The 20,231-nt window shown below is 52.9% G+C and overlaps 1 protein-coding gene across 4 annotated transcripts; it reads left to right on the top strand.

Annotated features, from left to right (window-relative positions):
- Positions 1–3,580: 3,580 nt before the first annotated feature.
- Positions 3,581–10,600, top strand: LOC126648006 (zinc finger protein 239-like). Of its 4 annotated transcripts, XR_007630689.1 has the most exons (4): positions 3,581–3,644; positions 5,504–5,702; positions 6,455–9,174; positions 9,722–10,600. XR_007630689.1 is itself a non-coding variant. In XM_050330640.1 (3 exons), the coding sequence occupies exon 2, from the start codon at positions 6,601–6,603 to the stop codon at positions 7,420–7,422; it is 822 nt and encodes a 273-aa protein (XP_050186597.1). In that variant the 5' UTR covers positions 5,507–5,702; positions 6,455–6,600; the 3' UTR covers positions 7,423–9,174; positions 9,722–10,600. The 4 variants fall into 4 exon arrangements, 3 of the variants coding, with proteins under 3 accessions (XP_050186597.1, XP_050186598.1, XP_050186599.1); XM_050330640.1 differs by lacking the exon at positions 3,581–3,644 and having other exon boundaries at positions 5,507–5,702; XM_050330641.1 differs by lacking the exon at positions 3,581–3,644 and having other exon boundaries at positions 5,507–5,702; positions 6,452–9,174.
- The last annotated feature ends 9,631 nt before the right edge of the window (positions 10,601–20,231 follow it).

Here is a 20,231-nt window from a genome sequence, read left to right as displayed (position 1 = left end):
GGAGCAGCAAGAGCCCAACATCACCCCTAGATGCTCTGGGCAGCCCCTGAGCCCCCCACTATTGCACTGCCCCAGCCTCTGGAGCCACCACTTTCCATCCAGGGCACAGTGGTCATCTCCCTGTGCTGCTTCCTTTTCAGCTTTCCATTCTCAAGTCTTGGTGGGCCAGGTTAACTTCCTGGCTATCTGTTACTTATTGTCCAATTTCCCTGTTAACTCTGGGGCTGCATTGAGCTTTTTGTAAAGTCATTTATTAAATAACCAGCAGAGGATGTAGCCAACCCAAACAGACTTTCTGGGCTATCCCCCACCCCTGGGGAGGCCATGCCAGCACCCTCAGACACCTCCAGCCCTGGTAATCCAGAGCAGGTGAAACCACAACTCTACAAATGCTGCCTGTGCTGAAAACAAATTCAAAGAGAGCTGGGTTGTGAAATACAAAGACTATTTAATTACTGAAGAACAGCAAAAACAACGAACGACAAAATAGATTTACAAGAGAACAACTTCTAGAAAAACAGCAAGTTTTAAAATGTATTTACATCTTAAACATCTTCATTAAAACAGCAATGGATGAAATTCATCTACAGGGGCATTGCAAAACACATGTACAGGATCCCGACATCCACGTGTTTCATTCTCATCAGTGCTTGAAGAAAACAAGCAGCAAGGTCAGTGCAGTCGGGCCCTGCTGGATGTTCCCTTTCCCCCAGCCTGGAACCCCCTGGGCAGGTCATGGCCAGGATGTGCCTCTCCTGCTGCTGGGGGTCTTTATCCCAACACCATGTCCTCCTCCAGATCTATCTCCATCTCTTCACATCCTCCTCCAGATCTACCTCCATCCTTTCCTCACTATCCAATCCCATATCGATTTCCATCTCCTCTCCCATGTCTCTCTCAGCTGCATCAGGGGCACAATCCCAGAATGGGGTCCCTGTCCCACACCATCCCCACAGAGCTCCATCCCCTGGGGTGGTCGAGGAGTGCCCACCTGCATGGAATGGCCCCGTACCTTCCTCAGGACAAGAGGGAGCATCCTGCTGGGATGGGGGACAAGATCCACACAGCAGCTGCTGTTCAGGACTGCTGGGGATTGGAGGGAGCAGGGCAGGACAGTGTGCTGGGAGCAGGAGGAAGGGTGGTCTCTGAGCAGGGGGAAGGGCTGTCTCAGAGCACAGCCAGGGTTGGTCAGCACAGAGGCTGCACTGGGAGCTGCACAAAGGTGTGATGGCAGCAGGGGAATGGTTGCGCTGTGCTTGGTGCTGGTGCTGGCCATTCCACATGGAACACGGGCACAGATCTGGTAGCTGGGATGTCACAGGAGTTGTGAGGATGGGGACCAGAGAATGATGGAACCCTTGAATGGTTTGTCTTGGAAGGGACCCTAAAAATCATCTCGTTCCAACCTGAGCAACCTCCCACCACCCCAGGTTGCTGAGGGCTCCGTCCAACCGGCCCTTCAACATTCCCAGGGACGGAGCCTCTCAGGTGCTGCCTGTGCCAGTCCCCTGCAGCCTGACTGGAAGAAAACATCTCCCTCAGATCGACCCTAAATCGCCCTCCTTCAGTTCCAGCCGTGCCCCCTTGTCCTCTCCCCACAGGCCCTGCTGAACACTCTGTCCCAGCTTTCCTCTGGGCCCCTTCAGCTCCTGCCCGGCCGCACTGAGGCCTCCCCGGGGCCTTCTCTTCTCCCGCCTCAGCAACCCCAACTCTGGCAGCCTTTCCTCAGGGCGCAGGGGCTCCAGCCCTCGCAGCACCTCGCAGGCCTCCTCTGCACTCTCTCAGCAGCTCCATGTCCTGCCTGTGCTGAGCACTCAGTGCTGGAGGCCGCGATGAGCCCTGCAGGGGCTGCAGCTTCCTGGGGAACAGTGGGGAATGGGGGGTTACCCCTACAGAGGAAGCAAACACACTTTTGTGCTTAGAGAAAGGCAGGAAGATGCTGCTGGTTCTTGGTGGAGTGTGCAGGGACGTGTCAGGAGCAGGTCCTGTGTGTCCCTGTCCCAGCACACAGCCCAGAGCAGCTCCATGGGGCGCCTGGGCCGGGCCGCGGGTCCATCCCCAGCTCAGCTCACAGATCCCTGTGTTCCAACAAGCACAGGCTCCAAAGCAAACCCTGCCCATGGGGACACAGCGTCCATGCCATAGTGGCTCCCTCCAGCTGAGCCTGGGCCTGCAGCAGCCTGGCTTGCTCACCCAGCAAAGATTTTCCCAAAGGATTGGTGGAGCCTGAGCACAGCAGACCTTGCAAAAGCCAGAGGCTCCGTCCTGATGCCTCTGGGACTCTGAAGCCCTGCTGAAAGGAGAGGCACGGGGCACACAAATCTTCAGGGGGTTTATTGTCAGGAGAGAAATTCCTTTATAGGAAAGATGAGTTTTAAAACAGCACTGCTCTGCTCTCAAAATTAAATGTACATAGATATACACACACACACATACATATTGATAGAATAATGACCATTTTGCTGTGTGATTTGAAAACGAAACAAGATAATACCGATTCCCCAGCAATTGTGCCCAACCAGGGCAAGGGGATCTGACAATTCCTGCCACCCACTGTCCCATGGGAGCCCACCTGGGCACCATGGCAGGAGCGGGACAGGCATTGCTGGCCCTGCCTGTGCCACCCTCCTCTTCTTGCCCCACCACTTGGTAGCAGAGGCTGAGACAAGAGAAACTCTCAGGGTGACCCCACTGTAGGTTTTTCCTCTTGCAAAGCAGCTTGCCAGGCTCTGGGGGGGCTGTGCAGGGCTGGGCCATCCTGGTTGCTCTGTGGAAAGGCCGGGTGTCCCATCTGCCCAAAGACCTGTCTGGCCACACAGTCATCTCCCCTCATTCCAGACCTTCCAGCTGGGAGGAACGAGGCAACAGCCATGGGTGAAAGCCCTTGGCTTCACAGCAGAGGTTTTGATCAAGGTCCTTTTTGGTGTTCTCAGGATTTTTTTTTAAATACAATCCACATCTCCCTGGGGGTTTTGAGATCTCTGTCTGCCCTTTGCCTTCCTCTGGGATGGGGGGGTTTGGCTGCAGTCAGAGCCACAGCCCCACAGTGCCCCCACGGCTCTGCCTCATTCTGTACAACTGCCTTGTCCCTACAGCCCCCCACCAGCACTGGATCTGAGCCTCAGGGCTCTCCCCACTGTTTTACCCTTTTTTTTCAGCCTCTCTCTTTTTGCCAGGCTGCATCCAGAGAATCCATAAACCTCCTAAGAGGCTCTCCTCATAAAGGCCATGTCCTCATAAACCCCATAAACATTGCTGCCTAAAAGGCTGCAGAGGAAAAAGACTCCAGGCAAAACGAGGTAGGAGGTCAGAAAAGCAGCAGAGGTTTGCATGAGCCTCCAGGCTCCAGCAATACAAACCCACAACCATGTCCCTTCCAACGCAGGGGTTACAGTTTTTATAACGATTTCCACCCAATGCCCGTCCCGTCCCCGCCCCGGTTCTGCCCCGCTCTGCCCCAGGAACGCCCGTGGGGAATTGAGTCTGGGGGAGTTTGGAGCTTTGAGCCGCTGCAACTACAACTCCCGGCGTGCCCCGCGCGGAAAAGGGGGCGGGGCGGGGTCTCTGCCGGCGGTGCGCGCGCACAGCCCCGCGGTGGCTGCCGGGAAAGCGATGGCGGCGACAGCGGGATCTGCTCCGACTTTGTGAGCCCTGGCGGGGGCTGCGGCGGGGCTGGGGATGCGCTCGGGGGCTGCGGGGAGCGCGGCTGTGGGCGGGAAGGCTGGAGGGCTCGGCAGAGTGGAGAGGAGGGGCTCGGGGGTTCCCGAGGAGGTTTTGAGGTCCGTGAGGGGCTCCCGGGGGGTCGCGGAGGGGATTTGGTGTCCTGAGGGCGCTCAGAGGGGAGGGTGAAGGTGCCTGAAGGGGTTTAGGAGGTCCCTGAATGGGCTGGGGGCCTTGGAACCCTCTGGGAGGGGGGGGCTGTTTAAACGCCATGGCTGCACTGCGCAGGCGCCGGCGGAGTCCCCATGAGCGAACTACAACTCCCAAGAGGCCCGCGCGGCGCCGCCATTGCCGCTCGTGCCACAGCGCCCCCTGCCGGCTGGGCGGACCGACCGCAGGGAAAGCGGGTCCTGATGCCCCCCCGAACCCCAGAGACCCCCAAAACTCAGCACACAGAGACCCCACCGGGAGGGGATCCCGGGTGGTCCCCTAAAGCGCAGCAGTGGGGTTCAAGGGGTCTCCCAGCCCTTAGGGGAGGGGTCCTGGCAGTGCCACCCAAAGTCTTGTGAGGGAGATGAACCACATCCAGGTTAAGGGATCCCAGTGACCCCAGTATAGCCCAGTGACCTCCCAGTGGCTCTCAGTATGGCCCAGTAACCCTCCCAGTGACCACTCAGTGTTTCCCAGTGACCTCCCTCTACCCCTCAGTATGGCCCAATGATCCTCCAGTGAGCACCCAGTAATCCCCAGTAAGGCCCAGTAACCTCCCAGTGTCCCCCCGTGTGTCCTGGTAATCACCCAGTCCCTCCCAGTGCCCTCCCACATCCCTCAATAAACCCCCAGTACCTCCCAGTGCCCCCTGGTTCCCCCCAGTGTGTCGCAGTAACCCCCAGTAATCACCCAGTGCCCCCCAAAGCCTCCCAAGTGTCCCCAACGTGTCCCCAGATGCCCTTGACCTTTTTGTGAGCATGGGGGGTTGGGGCCATTTTGGGGGGCAGAGGTTTCACGGGGGCCTTCTTGGGGGAGAGGGAGGTTTGGGGACATCAGGGATGGGGTTTGGGTACATTGGGGAGGGGTTTGGGGACAGTGGAATGGGTGGTGTCAAGGGGGGAACTGGGGCTATGGGGAGGCCCTGGGGACACTGGAGACCCCAGGGGGGTCACGGGGTGCCAAGTGGGAAATTGAGGACCCCAGGAGGGTCTCAGGACTCACCTGCTCGTGGTGCTGCCCCTCCTGTCCCCCCCAGGCCCCAATAAGTCCCCCAAATGTCCCCTAACTCCCATTTTTCCTTTAATTACCTCCTCCCCCAGATCCCTTTTACCCCCCAGTGCTCCCAAGACCTTTTTTAACTCCCCTAAATGCACCCAGAGGCCTCCCCAAATCCCAATCAAACCCCCAACAAAGAGGGATCACCCAGCACCCTGGGTCAGGAACACATTGGGCTGTGCTGGGGGCACTGGGCTGTACTGGGAGGGCGCTGAGGGGGCACTGGGCTGTACTGGGAGAGCCCCAATCCCCAAAGCCCCTCCCCTGGGCATCCGTGCCATGGTCTGGGAACCACGGCGGGGTTGGATCAAGGGGTGCACTTGATGATCTGGGAGGTCTTTTCCAAGCCGGCTGATTCTGGGATTCTCTGGGTGCCATTGCCAGGGCAGCACATGCTGGAGGCTCTGTCCACAGGGGATAGATGTGTCTGTGCAGACAGAGAGACAAGGTCAATCTGCAAAGATGTGGGGTTAGAAAAGCAGGAGAAGTTGTGGGGTGGTTATGGCAGGAGAAAGAAGCCCCCAGGCCAGTGCAAGCAGGCCCCCCTGGGCTTACACATCATCTGCCCTCCCTGCAGGTTCCTGTGCTGGAGAGCAGGCCCTGAGGTGTCCCTGAGCAATGGCCCGGAGGTGAACCCAGAGCTGTCCCTGAGGTGGCCCTGAGAAGAAGTGGAAGGCAGAGGTGGTGCTGAGGCAGGAGAGCCCCGTGCTGGGGAAGAGGCTGAGCTGGGAGTGCCCAGCAGTGAGAAGGTGCTGTGTCCATGCCCTGTGTGCCAGGTGAGCTGGGGCTTTGCTGCAGAGCTGCGGGCGCTGATTGGAGCGGCTGCAGCTGCTGAGCTGGTGGCCCCCAGGAACACAAAGTGTGCCCGGCCACGGAGCCTGCAGGGAGGAGCAGGGACAGGGTCAGGGCCACTGTCAGCCCGGGGCTGGCTGGGCAGACACAGCAGGTTTGGGGTCTCCCTGGGAGCTGCTGAGGGTGGAAGGTGGAGTGGGTGATGCCGGAGCTGGGGGACCCCCGGCAGGCTGGAGGGGGGAGCACGGAGAGGGAGGAGCCCCGGGACCCCCGGGAGCCTGAAACGGGGGAGCGGAGAAGGGGAAACCTGGAGAGAGGGGACCCCTGGGATCCCAGGGACAACAAGGTGGAGAACCTGGAGACGGGGAATGTCTGGGAAGGCGGCACCCCAAAGGTGAGAGTCAGAGGAGAAGGGACCCTTGGGACCCCCAACATCCCAGACAGGGGAGACCCTCTGAACCCCAGAGAGGAGAGAACAGAGCGGGAACTCCTGTGAGAGTTGTTTTGGGCTGAATCTTCATATTTTGGCTGAACTCTTAACTTTTTGCCATTTGGGGGGGCGTGTCCATATAACTTTTTCTGAGGAGGTTTTTTGCATGAATGTTTGTGAATTGGGTTTTTCTGGGCGGAATTGTAATGTTTTGGAGGTGTTTATGGTCCCAGGATGGCCTAGGGATGGACTTGGGCAGGAGGAATCCCCAAGGCAATGCGCTCAGCCCTTGTTTCCCCCCAGCAGGATTTGTCCTTCCCAAAGCTTGGGCAGATGGAGGAGGAGCCTGCGAGGAAAAGGAAAAAGCCACAGGCCCCCCAGGTAGGTGAGGAGGAAGTCAGTGCCCCTTTGGCCCTGTCTTGCGGTGCACGTGGGGGCCAGATTTGGGGGGGATGTGCTTGACCTTCCCTCTGGGCCGGAGGCAAATCCCCTGCCTGTCCTTCTTCCTTCCTGCCCCAGGCCCTGAGCTGAGGACGGAGAGCACGGAGGACAAATCCCCCCGGCAGAGCCTGGTGGGAGAGGCCGTTTTGAAGGGCTCCCCGGCGCAGGAAGGCAGCGGGGAGGAAAAGGCCCGGAGATGCCCCCGGAGGAGGGGCTGCAAAGCCAGCCCAGGGAGCTCTGAGGAGGAAAGACCCGTCCTGTGCCGGGAAGGCGACTGGAGCTTGAGCCGGAGCTCAGAGCTGGTGGTCCCTGAGCAGCCTCCCAGCAGGGAGAAGCCCTTCAGGTGCTTGGAATGTGGGAAGAGCTTCAAGAAGAGCTCCCACCTCCTCAGCCACCAGCTCATCCACACTGGGGAACGACCCTACATGTGTAGGGAATGTGGGAAGAGCTTCAGGCAAAGCTCTAACCTGCTCCAACACCAGCGCATCCACACTGGGGACCGGCCCTTCAAGTGTGGGGAATGTGGGAAGAGCTTCAGCCAGAGCTCCACCCTTCTCAGGCACCAGCTCATCCACACTGGGGAACGGCCCTACAAGTGCTTGGAATGTGGGAAGAAGTTTAAGACCAGCTCAACTCTTCTCAGGCATGAGCAGACACACACAGGGGAGAGACCCTTCCGCTGCACCGACTGTGGGAAGGGCTTCAACCAGAACTCCACCCTTGTCAACCACCAGCGCATCCACACTGGGGAGAGGCCCTACAAGTGTGGGGAGTGTGGGAAGAGCTTCACCCAGAGCTCCCACTTGACCAAACACCAACGGACCCACCAGTAAGGGAAGCCCTACGAGTGCCCCGACTGCGGGAAGAGCTTCTGCCGTTGCTCTGACCCCGAATGACCCCCCTGATGGTGAGGCAACCCCTGGAGTCCAGTGACTGTCAGTCCGTCCCTTTCTACCAGAAAGGGCCAGTCCCCTTTGCCAGGGGCAGGTTGTGCCAACAAAGCCCTTCTTGAGTGGGATGTGGAGATTCCTGCCTTGGCTGGGACCCCCCAAGATCACTGCTGGAGGTTGAGAGCAGAGATCTCCCCCCGAGCGTTGGTCTGAGGGAGTTCCATCCATCTCTAATTCATAATTCTTGCTTTGGTGCCAGCTTGAGTAGAATTGCTCCAACAATTGCTTTAGTGTAGAGCAGTGTCCTATCTTATGCTGTAGTACTGGTAGTTTTAGTGTTTTTATTGTGCAGTAAATAATTCTGATGAAGATCTTTTGTCTGATCATTTGTTACCCTAAATAATTAATTTCTATCAATAGATCTGATTTACCTTCATTAAAACCTGAGGGACAAAAGTTGTTCAGTCCCACCTCTGTAATTCCTCTAAACTGAACCTGTTGTCATAACCCAAGGCTGAGATTGGATCCAGCAGCCCCAGCACCCCACAGTCAGTTGGAAGCTCAGGGAGCCACCCCCTTTTCCCAACACCCCTCAGCCCAAAGACCCCCATGGTACAGTCAGACTGTGTAGACCACCCCCCTTTTTCTACCCTTCTCCCTGTTCCTCCCACTTTTCCATGGTCTCCTGTTACAATCTGCTTAAATACTGCAGAAAGAACTTGAGATTCAAATATTCCCTTAAGCAAAACTAAAACTCACACAATTACACAATTTATCTGTTGATACCAAAAACTGATTTTTATTAATTGCTAAGAGATGCACAGAAAAAGGAAAAATAAGAAAAGGTTGGAAACTGCTAAGATTATTTCTAGAAGCAGAAAAAAGATATCACCGAAAACTTCTTTTTCCCACTGAGCTGGTCTGTGTGTGGGGGAAGAGAAGCAGTTTCTGCCTTTTTTTTGTCTGTCCCTGCAGCTTTTGGATGTTGTCTCTGTAGCTGCAGGGGTTCTGACAGCTTTAGTTCTCTGCAATGCACCATGTGTGGTTTCACCGCTCACGCCCCTGTCCCAGGCCGTGCAGGGTCTCAGCTCAGCCGAAGCTTTGGGCCCTCAGAAATATGGTCAGGGTAGAAGGATAAGGTAGAACTCCCACATGTGGCACGGTGGTCTCAGCTCTCTCCAGGCCGGCACAGTTCCAGTCTCCGGTGGCAGGCAGGCAGCACGCGGTGGTGGAGAAAAGGTGAGGGGAGGTGGGGAGAGATTCTCGGCTACAGTCACCAGTTCTTCTCCCTTTCCTCTCCCTGATTTTCCAAAATTTGTCCTCAACTTTTATCATGTTCAAAAGAGGTTGAACGTGTTTTCTTGGTACGTAGCCAGTTTCGATGTTGGAGGAGATATGATAACCATAAACATATAACAGGATTTTTTGGCAGGAAAAGTGCCGTGGGAAGTCCTTGTGGAAACTTCTGGCAGAGAGCTGACAGAGAATGTTTGATAGGAAGTTTTTGACAGGCAGAAACAATTTTTGGCATTTCTGTATTATCTGTGTGTTACAGATGGTTGCCATGGTAAATGATATAACTGGGAATGCATAATGGTTGCCATGGTAACCACAATAACAATGAGACTTCATAATGGTTGCCGTGGTAACCGATCATAACAATGAGAATGCACAATGGTTGCCATGGTAACCGAGGTAACAATGAGAATGCACAGTTGTTGCCATTCTAAGTGACATCACAATGAGAAGGGACAGTGGTTACCAGGGTAACCAACGTCACAATGAGAATGCCTAATTGTTACCATGGTAACCAATGTAACAGACTGCATAATGGTTGCCATGGTAACCAAAGACACAGTGAGAATACACAATGGTAACAGAGATCACAGTGAGAATGCACAATGGTTGCCATGGTAACCGATGTAATAATGGGAATGCACGATCGTTGTCATGCTAAGCAACATCACAATGCAAATGCACAATGGTTCAAATGGTAAGTGATGCCACAATGAGAATGCACAATGGTTGCCATGGAAACCATTGTAATAATGGGAATACACAAGAGTTGCCACGGTAAATGAGGTCACAAGGAGAATGCACAATGGTTGCCATGGTAACCAAGGTAAAAGTGGGAATACATAATGGTTTCCATGGCACCTGATGTCACAATGAGAATGCACAATGGTTGCCATGGTAACCGAGGTCACAATGAGAATGCACAATGGTTACTATGGTAAGTGAGGTCACAGTGAGAATGCACAATGGTTGCCATGGTAACCGTGGTAACAATGAGAATGTATAATGGTTACCATGGTGTGAGGGGGGGAATTTTGATTCAGATGATCAGTGGAGCATAGAGGGGTGAGAAAGTGATTACATTTGTATGTGAAATCAGCCAGAATATTGTACAATGTGACTTTGTTGCACAAGTTGACTGTAGGGCCCACTGTGTCTATAGCAATTTTAATTGGATATCCCCCATTATCAGAGCTGAGTTCCTCCTTGGCTTGGCTCCACTCTGCAAGACAGATACAAATTCCCTTGAAACACAATGGTAGAGGTCATCCGTAAGGCTGAGGAAGGTGATGGAGAGGAAGATGATGTGGGCAGGGATCGTTGGCCCCTTGCCCTACAGTGGGGCACGCCCAGACTGTTGCCATGAGGTGATGAACGGGCGCTGTTTGGCTGCCACTCAAGCACCACCTTCTGCTGCGTCCTGGCCCTACGTAGTGTAATGTAGAGCTGATGGAATGGGGTGTCAGCACTGCTGGGTGGAGCGATGCTCATCCTTCCATCCACACTGTGCTGCTCCGCGGGGACACCCGCCAAGCACGGGCACCGACCAGCCCTGCAGAGCCTGGTAGGCCTGGCCTGTCTGTGCAGATGAGCACAGTTTATTGATAGGAAGAAACCAAGAAAGCAAACATTTTATTTCCTTTTTTTTTATCCCTTTAATTCCCTTTTTACTAGCTAATGCTGTAATAAAAGCTGTTCGTAGTATTGTATGCATGGCAACTGATAAAGTAGTGGTTTTATTTTTTTCAACTTTTGATTCTCTTTGCTAATAGTTTTTATAAATTTTATTCTCACTGCAAAAAAAGATTTTTTTGTAGTGTTTGAATGACTGCTGTACTTGTCTTTATTCTGGGCATGGATTCAAACAAACTAGTATAGAAAGGGACTGGCAGGAGGTTTCAGGGGGTTCTGGGTGGGCTGGGAGAGACTAGAACAGGGTTTGTGAGGTCCTGGGTGATCTATGGGAGGTTTTGGGGGTCCTGACCCACCCGGCTCCCCCCAGAGATGCCACAGGACACCGTCCACAGCAAGATCCTGGTGGGGGTCGGGGGCTTCGTGTTGGGCTTCGTCTTCCTGGTGCTGGGGCTCGGCTTCTACCTGCGGGAGAAGGTAAAGGGGGGTCCCTGGGGGCTGTGTCCCCCCTTCCCCAGAACGTGTGTGCTCCCCCTTCCCCCTCAGCTCCCTGTCACCCCCTTTTCTCTCTTGACAGAGCTCCTGAGCCGGCGGCAGCTACAGCCCCTCCCCGTGGCCTCGGGCCCAGCCAGGACCCCCCAGTCCATCCCCACCCGGAGTTTGGGGGGGTCGTGTGTCCCCCCGGCCCTGTTTTTATCCTCACACCAGCCGCCTGCTGCTCCCAGTGCTCCCAGTAAAGCTTCACAGTTCTCTGCAGTCCTGGTGTTGAAGGGCAGGTGCCCTCCCAAAGCCCCCCCAGAATCAGCTTATCCAAACTGTACAATGGTTGGCACCCGTTGTCTTTCTGCTTCCAGGAGTGTGTATTTTTCTGCCATGTCTGGTTCAATGTTTTCACAGCTTATTGGGTCAAACTGTGTCTGCTTTGTTTAAAGAAAAAGAGGGAAGTGTAGGGATTTTGAGTGCTAACTAGATGATATGCTGCAGCTGTGAGAACATAACCTTATGTTGCAATTGTGAAAACATGATCTGTGTTTCTGATGGCCTTCTGATGGTACCAGGATGGGAAAGATCTACCAAGAGAAGCAGTAGCAAAACTAGTTATAGAAAACAGGGTCTCAGTACCGGCTATCCGAGTGGGAAAAGACATAAAGAATGTTAAAGAAACAGAGCTGATAGAAGAGTATTGCTAGAAAATTGGATAAAAGACTGCTGCTTGATTCCAATCAACGGCGCTCTCTGATCATCACATTGGTGTGCTGAGTCGTCCGTGCTCGCATGAAAACCCCCCAGGCAGGTGCCCTCCCAAAGGCCCCCAAACATCCCCAACATCCCCAGTGATGTCACCACTGTCCCTGGGATGTCACTGGTGTTCCTAATGATGTCACAGAGTCTAGTTGATGTCATTGCTGTTCTGTGATGTCACCAGACAGTTGTGATATCAGTAGTCTGCAGTGATGTCACTGCTGTCCCCACAGATGTCACCACTGTCCCTGTGATGTCACTGCTGTCCCCAGGGGTGGTCCCTGTGTCCCCAATGATGTCACCACTGTCCCCTGTGATGTCACCGCTCTCCTCAGCGATTTCATTGGTGTCCCTGTGATGTCACCACTGTCCCCAGTGATGTCACCAATGTCCCTGTGATGTCACTGGTGTCCCCAGAGGTGTCCCCAGTGTCCCCAGTGTCACCACTGTCCCTCTGATCTCACCGACATCCCCAATGATATCACTGCTGTCCCTGTGATGTCACTGGTCTCCAGTGATGTCACTGGTCTCCAGTGATGTCACTGCTGTCCCATGAAGTGTAACCAATGTCCTCAATGATGTCACTGCTGTCCCTGTGACCTCATCACTGTTCCTTTCATGTCACTGCTTTCCCTTTGATGTCACTGCCATCCCCAATGATGTCACTGCTGTCCCCACAGGTGTCACCACTGTTCCCTGTGATGTCACTGCTGTCCCCATGGGTGGCCTCTGTGTCCCCAATGGTGTCATCAGTTCCCTATGATGTCACTGGTCCCCAGTGATGTAACTGATGTCCCTATGATGTCACCGGTGCCCTGTGATGTCATCAGTGACACCAATAATGTCACTGGTGTCTCTGTGATGTCACCCTTGTCCTTGGGAAGTCACCACTCTCCCCTGTGATGTTACCGATGTCCCTGGTGACATCACTAGTCTTTCTGTGATGCCACCAATGTCCCTGTGATGTCACTGTTCTACCTGTGATTTCACAACTGTCTCCAGTGGTGGCACCATTTCCCCATGATGTCACCGATGTCCCTGTGATGTCACCAGACCGCTTTGATGTCCCAATGACCCTGGTGATGTCACTGGTCTCTCTGTGATGTCACCCATGTCCTTGTGAAGTCACAGATGTGCCCTGTGATGTCACTGGTCTCCCTGTGATATCACAACTGTTCCCAGCGGTGGTACCATGTCCCCATGACGTCACCAATGTCCCTGTGATGTCACCAGACCCCTGTGATGTCACTGGTTTCCAATGATGTCACCTTTGTCCCTGTGATGACACCACTGTCCCCTGTGATGTCCCCAATGTCTCTGATGATGTCACTGCTGTCTCTGTAATGTCACCATTGTCCTTGTGAAGTCACCAATGTCCCCAATGATGTCACCAATTTCACTGTGAGATCACAGCTATCCCTTTGGTGTCACCATTCCCTTGTGAGGTCACTAGTCCCCAGTGATGTCATGGATGTCCCTGTGATGTCACCAGTGATGATGTCACAGGTGTCTCTGTGATGTCACCCTTGTCCTTGTGAAATCACCGATGTCCCCAGTGATGTCATCGACGTCCATGTGTGGAGTGCTTAGCTGAAAAAAGACACACTATGGACAAACCATACTAATTGGCCTCAGTTAGGCCTGCCCCTGACATAGCCAGAAACCTCTTTGCAGGCATTGGAAAGATACAGGAGCAGTGATAACAGACTGCAGGAATGTAAACAAAGAGAAACCTGTGGCAAAAATAAGGAGGAGTTTTAGGAGAAAAACAATGTCTTCACATCACATGGACATCTGTGTGCACCCAATAGGAAGTGTGTCAGTAATGCACGCTCGGTTCGTGGGTTAGGATTAGGGTTAAGATTCAGGTTAGTGTAAGGATTAGGTTAAGGTTATTGTTTAGATAACATTTTCATTAGAGTAAGGGATACGTTTACAATTATGGGTTAAGGTTTAGGTTTACATTTTTTTTAAATATTAGATCTAGGGCTCAGTGCTGTCTAAGATACCTCCCAACCCAAAGGTCCACGCACAGAAAGCTCTTGCTATTTCTGTAGTGCTGAGAGCGATGCACAAATTGCACTCGAGAGATGGTGAGTCACAGTTAGAGTTAACGTGAGGTGCTGGGATTTAGGGTTAAGGTTACAGATAGGGTTAAGGTTAAGGTTAGGATTAGGGTTAGGTTAGGGGTTAGGGTTAGGTTTAAGTTTAGACTTTTTTTTAAGTTTAGGTCTAGAGTTCAGTACAGATGAAGATGCCTCCCAGACAAAGGTGCCCGCACACAAAGCTCTTGCTCTTTGTGCAGTGCCGAGAGTGACACAGCAACTGCACTGGAGAGACGCAGACTCAGGGATTTCTTTCCTGGATGGAAGGGCAGTCGTTCCCCTGTAGGAGTGCTGGGCTGAAATGGCCGTCCCACAGTGTGACACATTTGCTTGTTGTAAGGAAAAAAGGAACTGAACATTGAATATTTTCCTTCCCCTCCTTCCCCACTTTGTGGGAGGGATGTTGAATGGGCAGGTTGGTCTTGCCTTGGGTGATTGAGTAACACAAAAGAACTGGTCAGGGACTCAGATTCCAGACTGATGGTCCTTGAAGTCTGTGGGGAGGGATGAGGAGGGTTTTTTTTTTTGTTTTGTTTCCTTTTCTTTTCTCTCTCCTGGGAAACAGGACACTTCATTGTTGCCTGAACTGAGACAAGGTGTGGGTTAGAAAACCTCCAAGGTTTCTTTCTTCTCAGCCTGGCCACTTGACCCTAGTTTAACTGCACCCTGTTTACTGCCTCCAGCCCAGACCTCCTCAGACTTTATCAGAGAGGAACTCTTTGGGAAGGAGGTCACTCTATTTCCCTATTTTGCCTTTTCTGCTCCCATGTTTTTGGCAGTTTTTTTTTTTTTTTTTTTTTTTATATATACACATCAAGGAAAAGGGGAAGTCACAGAGCCAGCCACAGACAGCGTGAGTTTTCTTGGGAAGAACTCCTTCTCTCCTCTTTCCCCTTCTTGGTGTGTGTGGATGAAATCTCCATTTTGGGCTTCTCCTGCATCCCCGGGGATCCCCCATGGCAACCGCCATATCCAACAGCGCCCCCTGCTGGACACCAGGGAACACTGCAGGCTCTGCTCCTGCAGTGATCCAACAGCGCCCCCTGCTGACTGTGGTTCCAATTGCACCAAAGAAAAAAATGATCTCTTTTCTTTTCCGTTTGAAGGAGACTCTTGGGTATAGGATTATTGTTTGGTTGTTTTCTCTGTTTGTTGTTCTTGCCAATACACATATATCCTTTAATAAAGGACTGGTATTTTTTCCTTTCTCCACACTTTCTCAATCAGAGCCTCTTAATTTCGGACTTAAAATTGCTTAGATGGAGGAATTCTGGTTTTTCTCCTAATTCATCCTCCTTAGCAAAATAATTCTGTCTCATTACACTGAGACTGACAGCCAAAATTTAGTACAGACGAAGACACCTCCCAGACTAAAGGTGCCTGCACAGAAAGCTCTTGCTCTTTGTGTAGAGCCAAGAGTGGTGCACCAACTGCACTAGATAGGTGGTGAGTCAGGGTTAGAGTTAATGTTAGGCTCTAGGATTTAGAGTAAGGTTTAGCATTAGGGTTAGATTAGGACAGGATTTAGGGAAGGTTTGGGTTAGGGTAAGGGACAGGGTTATGGTTAGGGGTTAGTGTTAGGTTTGGGTATAGGGGTTTTTTTAAGTTTAGGTCTAGTGTTCAGTACGGATGAAGATACCTGCCAGACAAAGGTGCCCGCACACAAATCTCTTTTTCTTTGTGCAGTGCCAAGAGTGGAGCAGCAACTGCACTTGAGAGACAGAGGCTCAGGGCTTTCTTTCCTGGGTGAAACTGCAGTGCACACCAACTCACTGCAGCCCCAAAAGTGTTCAATGGTTGCCTTTGTGATGTCATGGCCTACCCTCTCCATGCTAGAATGTTGCCTGAAAACCAAAGAACCAATGCACCACACCCCCACATTGCAGCCTTACCTTTTTGCCATTGGCCTAGTTGTGATTTTACAGCCAGTCATCTCTATTCCAGAATGGCCCCTGCACACAAAAGAACCAATGCCTCACACCTCAAGAATGCAGCCCAACATGTCTGCCATGGGCCTCTGTGATGTCACAGCCTATCCTCTCCATTCTGGATTGGCCCCTGGAAACTACAGAACCAACACATCACACCCCAGAGTACAGCCCAACCCCTGTGCCATGGGCCCCATTCTGATTTCACAGCCTGTCCTCTCCATTCCACAATGGCGCCTGGAAACCAAGGAACCAACAGTTCACATGCCACAGTGTATCCCAAGCCATGTGCCATGTGCCCATTTGTGATGTCAAGGCATTTCCCCTCCATTTGACTATGGATGTTGGCAACCAAAGAACCAGCGCCCTTCATCTCCACAGTGGAGACCCACCCATGTGCCCTGGGCCTTTTTGTGATGCCATGGTCTATCTTCTCCATTCCTGAATGGCCCCTGGAAACCAAAGAACACAAGCTCCACTCCCCCAGAGTGCAGACCCACCTGTGTGCCATTGGCCCCTTTGTTACATCACAGCCTCTCCTCTCCATTCCGGAAAGGTCCCTGGTCATCAAGGAACTAATGCCTCACACCCCAAGAATGCAGCCCCACATGTCTGCCATGGGACTCTTTGTGCTGTCATGGTCTACCCTCTCCATTCCAGAATGGCCCCTGCAAACCAAAGAACACACACCCCACAGTGTCCCAGTGCAGCCCCACCCGTGAGCCATCGGCCCCTTTCAGATATCAGGCCTGTTCTCTCCATTCTGCAATGCTCCCTGGCCACCAAAGAACCAATGTCTCACCATCCCAGAATGCCATCCCACCTGTCTTCCATATCCCAAGGGAATGGCAGCCCAAGATTCTGTGGAGACATCTGCTTTGTCCTGTTTGATTCATCCTGACTGACTCTTGTGTGGATGGGATGGAACACGTGCCATTGCAAATGTCATGCTCGGGGATGTTCTTGGTCTCGCTTGGTTTGGCAGGGCAACACCTCCCCACAAGCCCTGGCCATGCCAACATGGCCACACCCAGCCTTTCCACCAGGCCCAGGTCCATCACAAATGTGTTCTGGATGCCTTGATCCCAAAGCATCTTTGTGACTCGCATATGTATTGACAATGTCTGATGGATAAATCCAGATCAAATCTATTCCCTGGATTGGACATGGAGACGTGAGCCCCTCGAGTAAAGACATCTCCATGCCCTGTGTCCAAAGGAAGCTGTGTGTCCATAAACCACGGGATCCAGCTGCGGGTGTGCTCTTCCCTGTGCCCACACTGATGCTCCCCTGGCTGCACAGGCACAGAGGGCAGAGGCCCTGCTGTGCTCAGGGCTCTGGGGGTGTGCAATGCTCAGGTGCTTCTGCTCCTGGGGAGAACAAACATGGATTTCTCTCCCTGACTGCACCTCTGCCTCCCACAGTCCCTCCCGGAATGGGGCTGAGCTGCCCAGTGACAACCCTGGAGATACAAAGGGGTGGCTGGAGAGACACGAAGGGTCTGTGGAGCTACACGGTGAGAGAAAGGGGAGACATCTGCGGCCTGAGCTCAGCTGAGACGTCCACCAGACCCTCAAACCTTCATATTCATACTGGTTTACTGCCCCTCCTTTCTTTCCAAACCTAAATTACAGCCAAAAGTAATTTTGAGCCCTGGCTGGACCCAGAATGGCCCATGCCATTGGAGCGTTAAAATACCATGTGAGGTCACAGGGTCACATCTGTTCCTGCATCAAAATTGTCATCAGTTGGTAGATAGAGGTTTGTCCAATGTTAAAGTTTTAGAAAAAAAGAGCTCTGCATATTCCCATGTGGGCTGGGTTTGATGTCCCCACATGAGCCCCGTGCAGCAGGTTTTGGTTAAAACTCCTGGAGACAGAGAGCTGCTCTTGGGGGACATTTCACCTGACCCTTCTCCTTGGATGAGGCAGAAACATCCCCTTTCTCTTGCCCTTCTCGGTGTGTGGGGCGAAAATCGCCCTTGTCAGGGAGCCCCTGCAGGCTCTGCCCCTCCGGTGATCCAACAGCGGCCCCTGCTGACCGGGATTGGAATTGCGCCAAAAAAGCGAGGAATACCAGACTGTTTCCTTTTTTTTGAGGGGGATTTTTGGTGCAGGATTACTCGATGATCCTTGTGGGTCCCTTCCAACTTGGAATATTGGGTGTGATTCTGTGAAGTTCCACAGGGCTGTGTGTGAGGAGAGAGCAGGGGCTGAGCAAAGCAGAGCAGGGCAATGGCAGCACAGCCCTTGAGCACTGTGAGGACACAGCACAGGATCCAGATCCAGAGGGGAATGGCTGACCCTGGAAGAAGGGTGGGTCACAATGTGGACAAAATATGTCTAGGAGGGAGGAGCACTGGAGTGCTGCTGAGAGGGGCAGGACAGGGCGTGTCCTGGGCACAGGGCAGGACACAGGCTGTGTGGATCAGGCGTGCAGCAGTGATGGGCAGAGCTGCTTTGGGGAAGGCAGGACGATGATTGCTTCCTTCAGCCCCCAGGGGACTCTGAACAAAAGGGGATGATTTTCAACACTTCCCAATGGGTTCAGGGCAGAGTGTAACACCTGGGAGGTGCTGAAATGCTTTAGGCATCAGAGCCATCCACCTGGAACCACAAATCACACAAAAACTGGGCTTGGGGTGGTGTCAAACAGGGGAAAAAGGAGATGTGGGATGGAGCCACATGGGTGGGAAAATTCTTGTCTAGGGAATCCTCAGTAATGGGAATGTGGAAGGGGCACGGGGCTGAGCTCTCTCCAGAGCCTCAACTGGGCAGGGCATTCATTTCTTCATCCTCACAGATGACAGATGGTGGATCTGGGATCCCCACAGTGTCTCAGTGTGTGAAGCACCTGGGGGAGCTTCAGGCTCTCAGCCTGTACCTTTCTCCTGTCAGGCACCTAGTCCAGCTCCGAGGCAGGCACAGCCACCAATGGTGAAGGATTCCCTCATCACACACTCAGTGACCCTCAGCATCAGGGCCAAGGCTGCCCAGTTGCCACCACCAGGACATCAGCTGGGATCTCACTGGGCTGTAATGGCATATCCTGCTCACTGCTTCCTCTCCCCATCACGCCTTCTCTGGTCTCTCCTCTTTTTCTAAGAGCCCATGTCAGCCAACTGGGCAGATTTGCATGACCTAGCTGGTTCCACATTCATCTAAAGGATCAAGATGGGAACTGAGGGAGGGGTTCAGTGTCTGGGATGGTCCCTGCACAGGACACCAAGAATCATGAGCTCTACATTTCTCTAACAGACAGGAACCCCTTGACTAACACAATATTCCCTGTCAGAGGCAAGTGATAACTTGTGAGTCCTTTCCACTCTTCTTTCCTCCTGGATAGATTTTGTCCACGTGTGACCCACCCTTCTTCCAGGGTCAGCCATTCCATTCTGGATGTGGATCCTGTGCTGTGTCCTCACAGTGCTCAAGGGCTGTGCTGCCATTGCCCTGCTCTGCTTTGCTCAGCCCCTGCTCTCTGCTCACACACAGCCCTGTGGAACTTCACAGAATCACACCCAGTATTCCAAGCGGGGAGGGACCCACAAGGATCATCGAGTCCAATTCCTGAGCCTTCTCTGGACCATCCCCCAGAGTCACACCACGTGCCCGGGAGTATCGTCCAAACGCTTCTTGTACTTGCACCAAGCCAGCGGTGCTGAACCCCCACACAGGCACCTCCTGCTCCCAGAAAGCAGCATCTCCAGCCTCTGGGTAAGGGAGAGGGGATGCAGCCATCTCCTAAGTTATCCCAAACAGGGCATTCCCATCAAACCTTGATGTCTACCTCACCCCTCTGGGAGGATCTGTAGGCATATGCTCAAAATTCTTGAAGGCACTGAAATTCCTGAAGGAGCTGCATTTCTGCTGTTCCCCCCACTGTCTTTAGCTCTTCTAAAGGAAATATTTGCCTGGAGAAGCCTCAAAACACCCTCAGGTCCTTCTCCATGAAATACCCCCGTTCCCAGTTTTGTGAAATCACCTGGTGCAGGCAGGGAAGGTGTCCACACAAGTTCTCTGAGAGGGGCAGAGGCAAATGGGGAGAGCCTGCAAGATCTCTGGGCTGTAAAAAATACATGAATTTGCACCTTTCTCAGTTTAATGAAACACAAGTGTTTGCCTAAGGAGGATGAGTTAGGAGGAAGACCAAACTACTCCCACTAAGCAATTGTAAATCCAAAATTACGAGGCTGCAAGTGAGAAAGTATGGAGAAACTAAAAATAACAGCCCTTTATTAAAGGATATATGTGTATTGGCAGAACAATGAAAGAACAGAAAACAACCAAATAATCCCGTACCAAAAATCCCCCTCAAAAAAAAGGAAACAGTCCGGGATTCCTCGCTTTTTGGCGCAATTCCAATCCCGGTCAGCAGGGGCCGCTGTTGGATCACCGGAGGGGCAGAGCCTGCAGGGGCTCCCTGACAAGGGCGATTTTCGCCCCACACACCGAGAAGGGCAAGAGAAAGAGGATGTTCCTGCCTCATCCAAGAAGAAGGCTCAGGTGAAATGTCCCCCAAGAACAGCTCTCTGTCTCGAGGAGAGGAG

Source organism: Myiozetetes cayanensis, unplaced genomic scaffold (assembly GCF_022539395.1).
Source record: "Myiozetetes cayanensis isolate MyiCay16 unplaced genomic scaffold, myiCay2020 scf420, whole genome shotgun sequence".
Taxonomy (NCBI): domain Eukaryota; kingdom Metazoa; phylum Chordata; class Aves; order Passeriformes; family Tyrannidae; genus Myiozetetes; species Myiozetetes cayanensis.
Note: the sequence above shows the minus strand (reverse complement) of the source record. Positions and strands in the feature narration are given on the sequence as shown.

Excerpts from the sequence above, each read along its gene's own strand:
- LOC126648006 (XM_050330640.1), top strand. The coding sequence starts at position 6,601 with ATGTGCTTGACCTTCCCTCTGGGCCGGAGGCAAATCCCCTGCCTGTCC.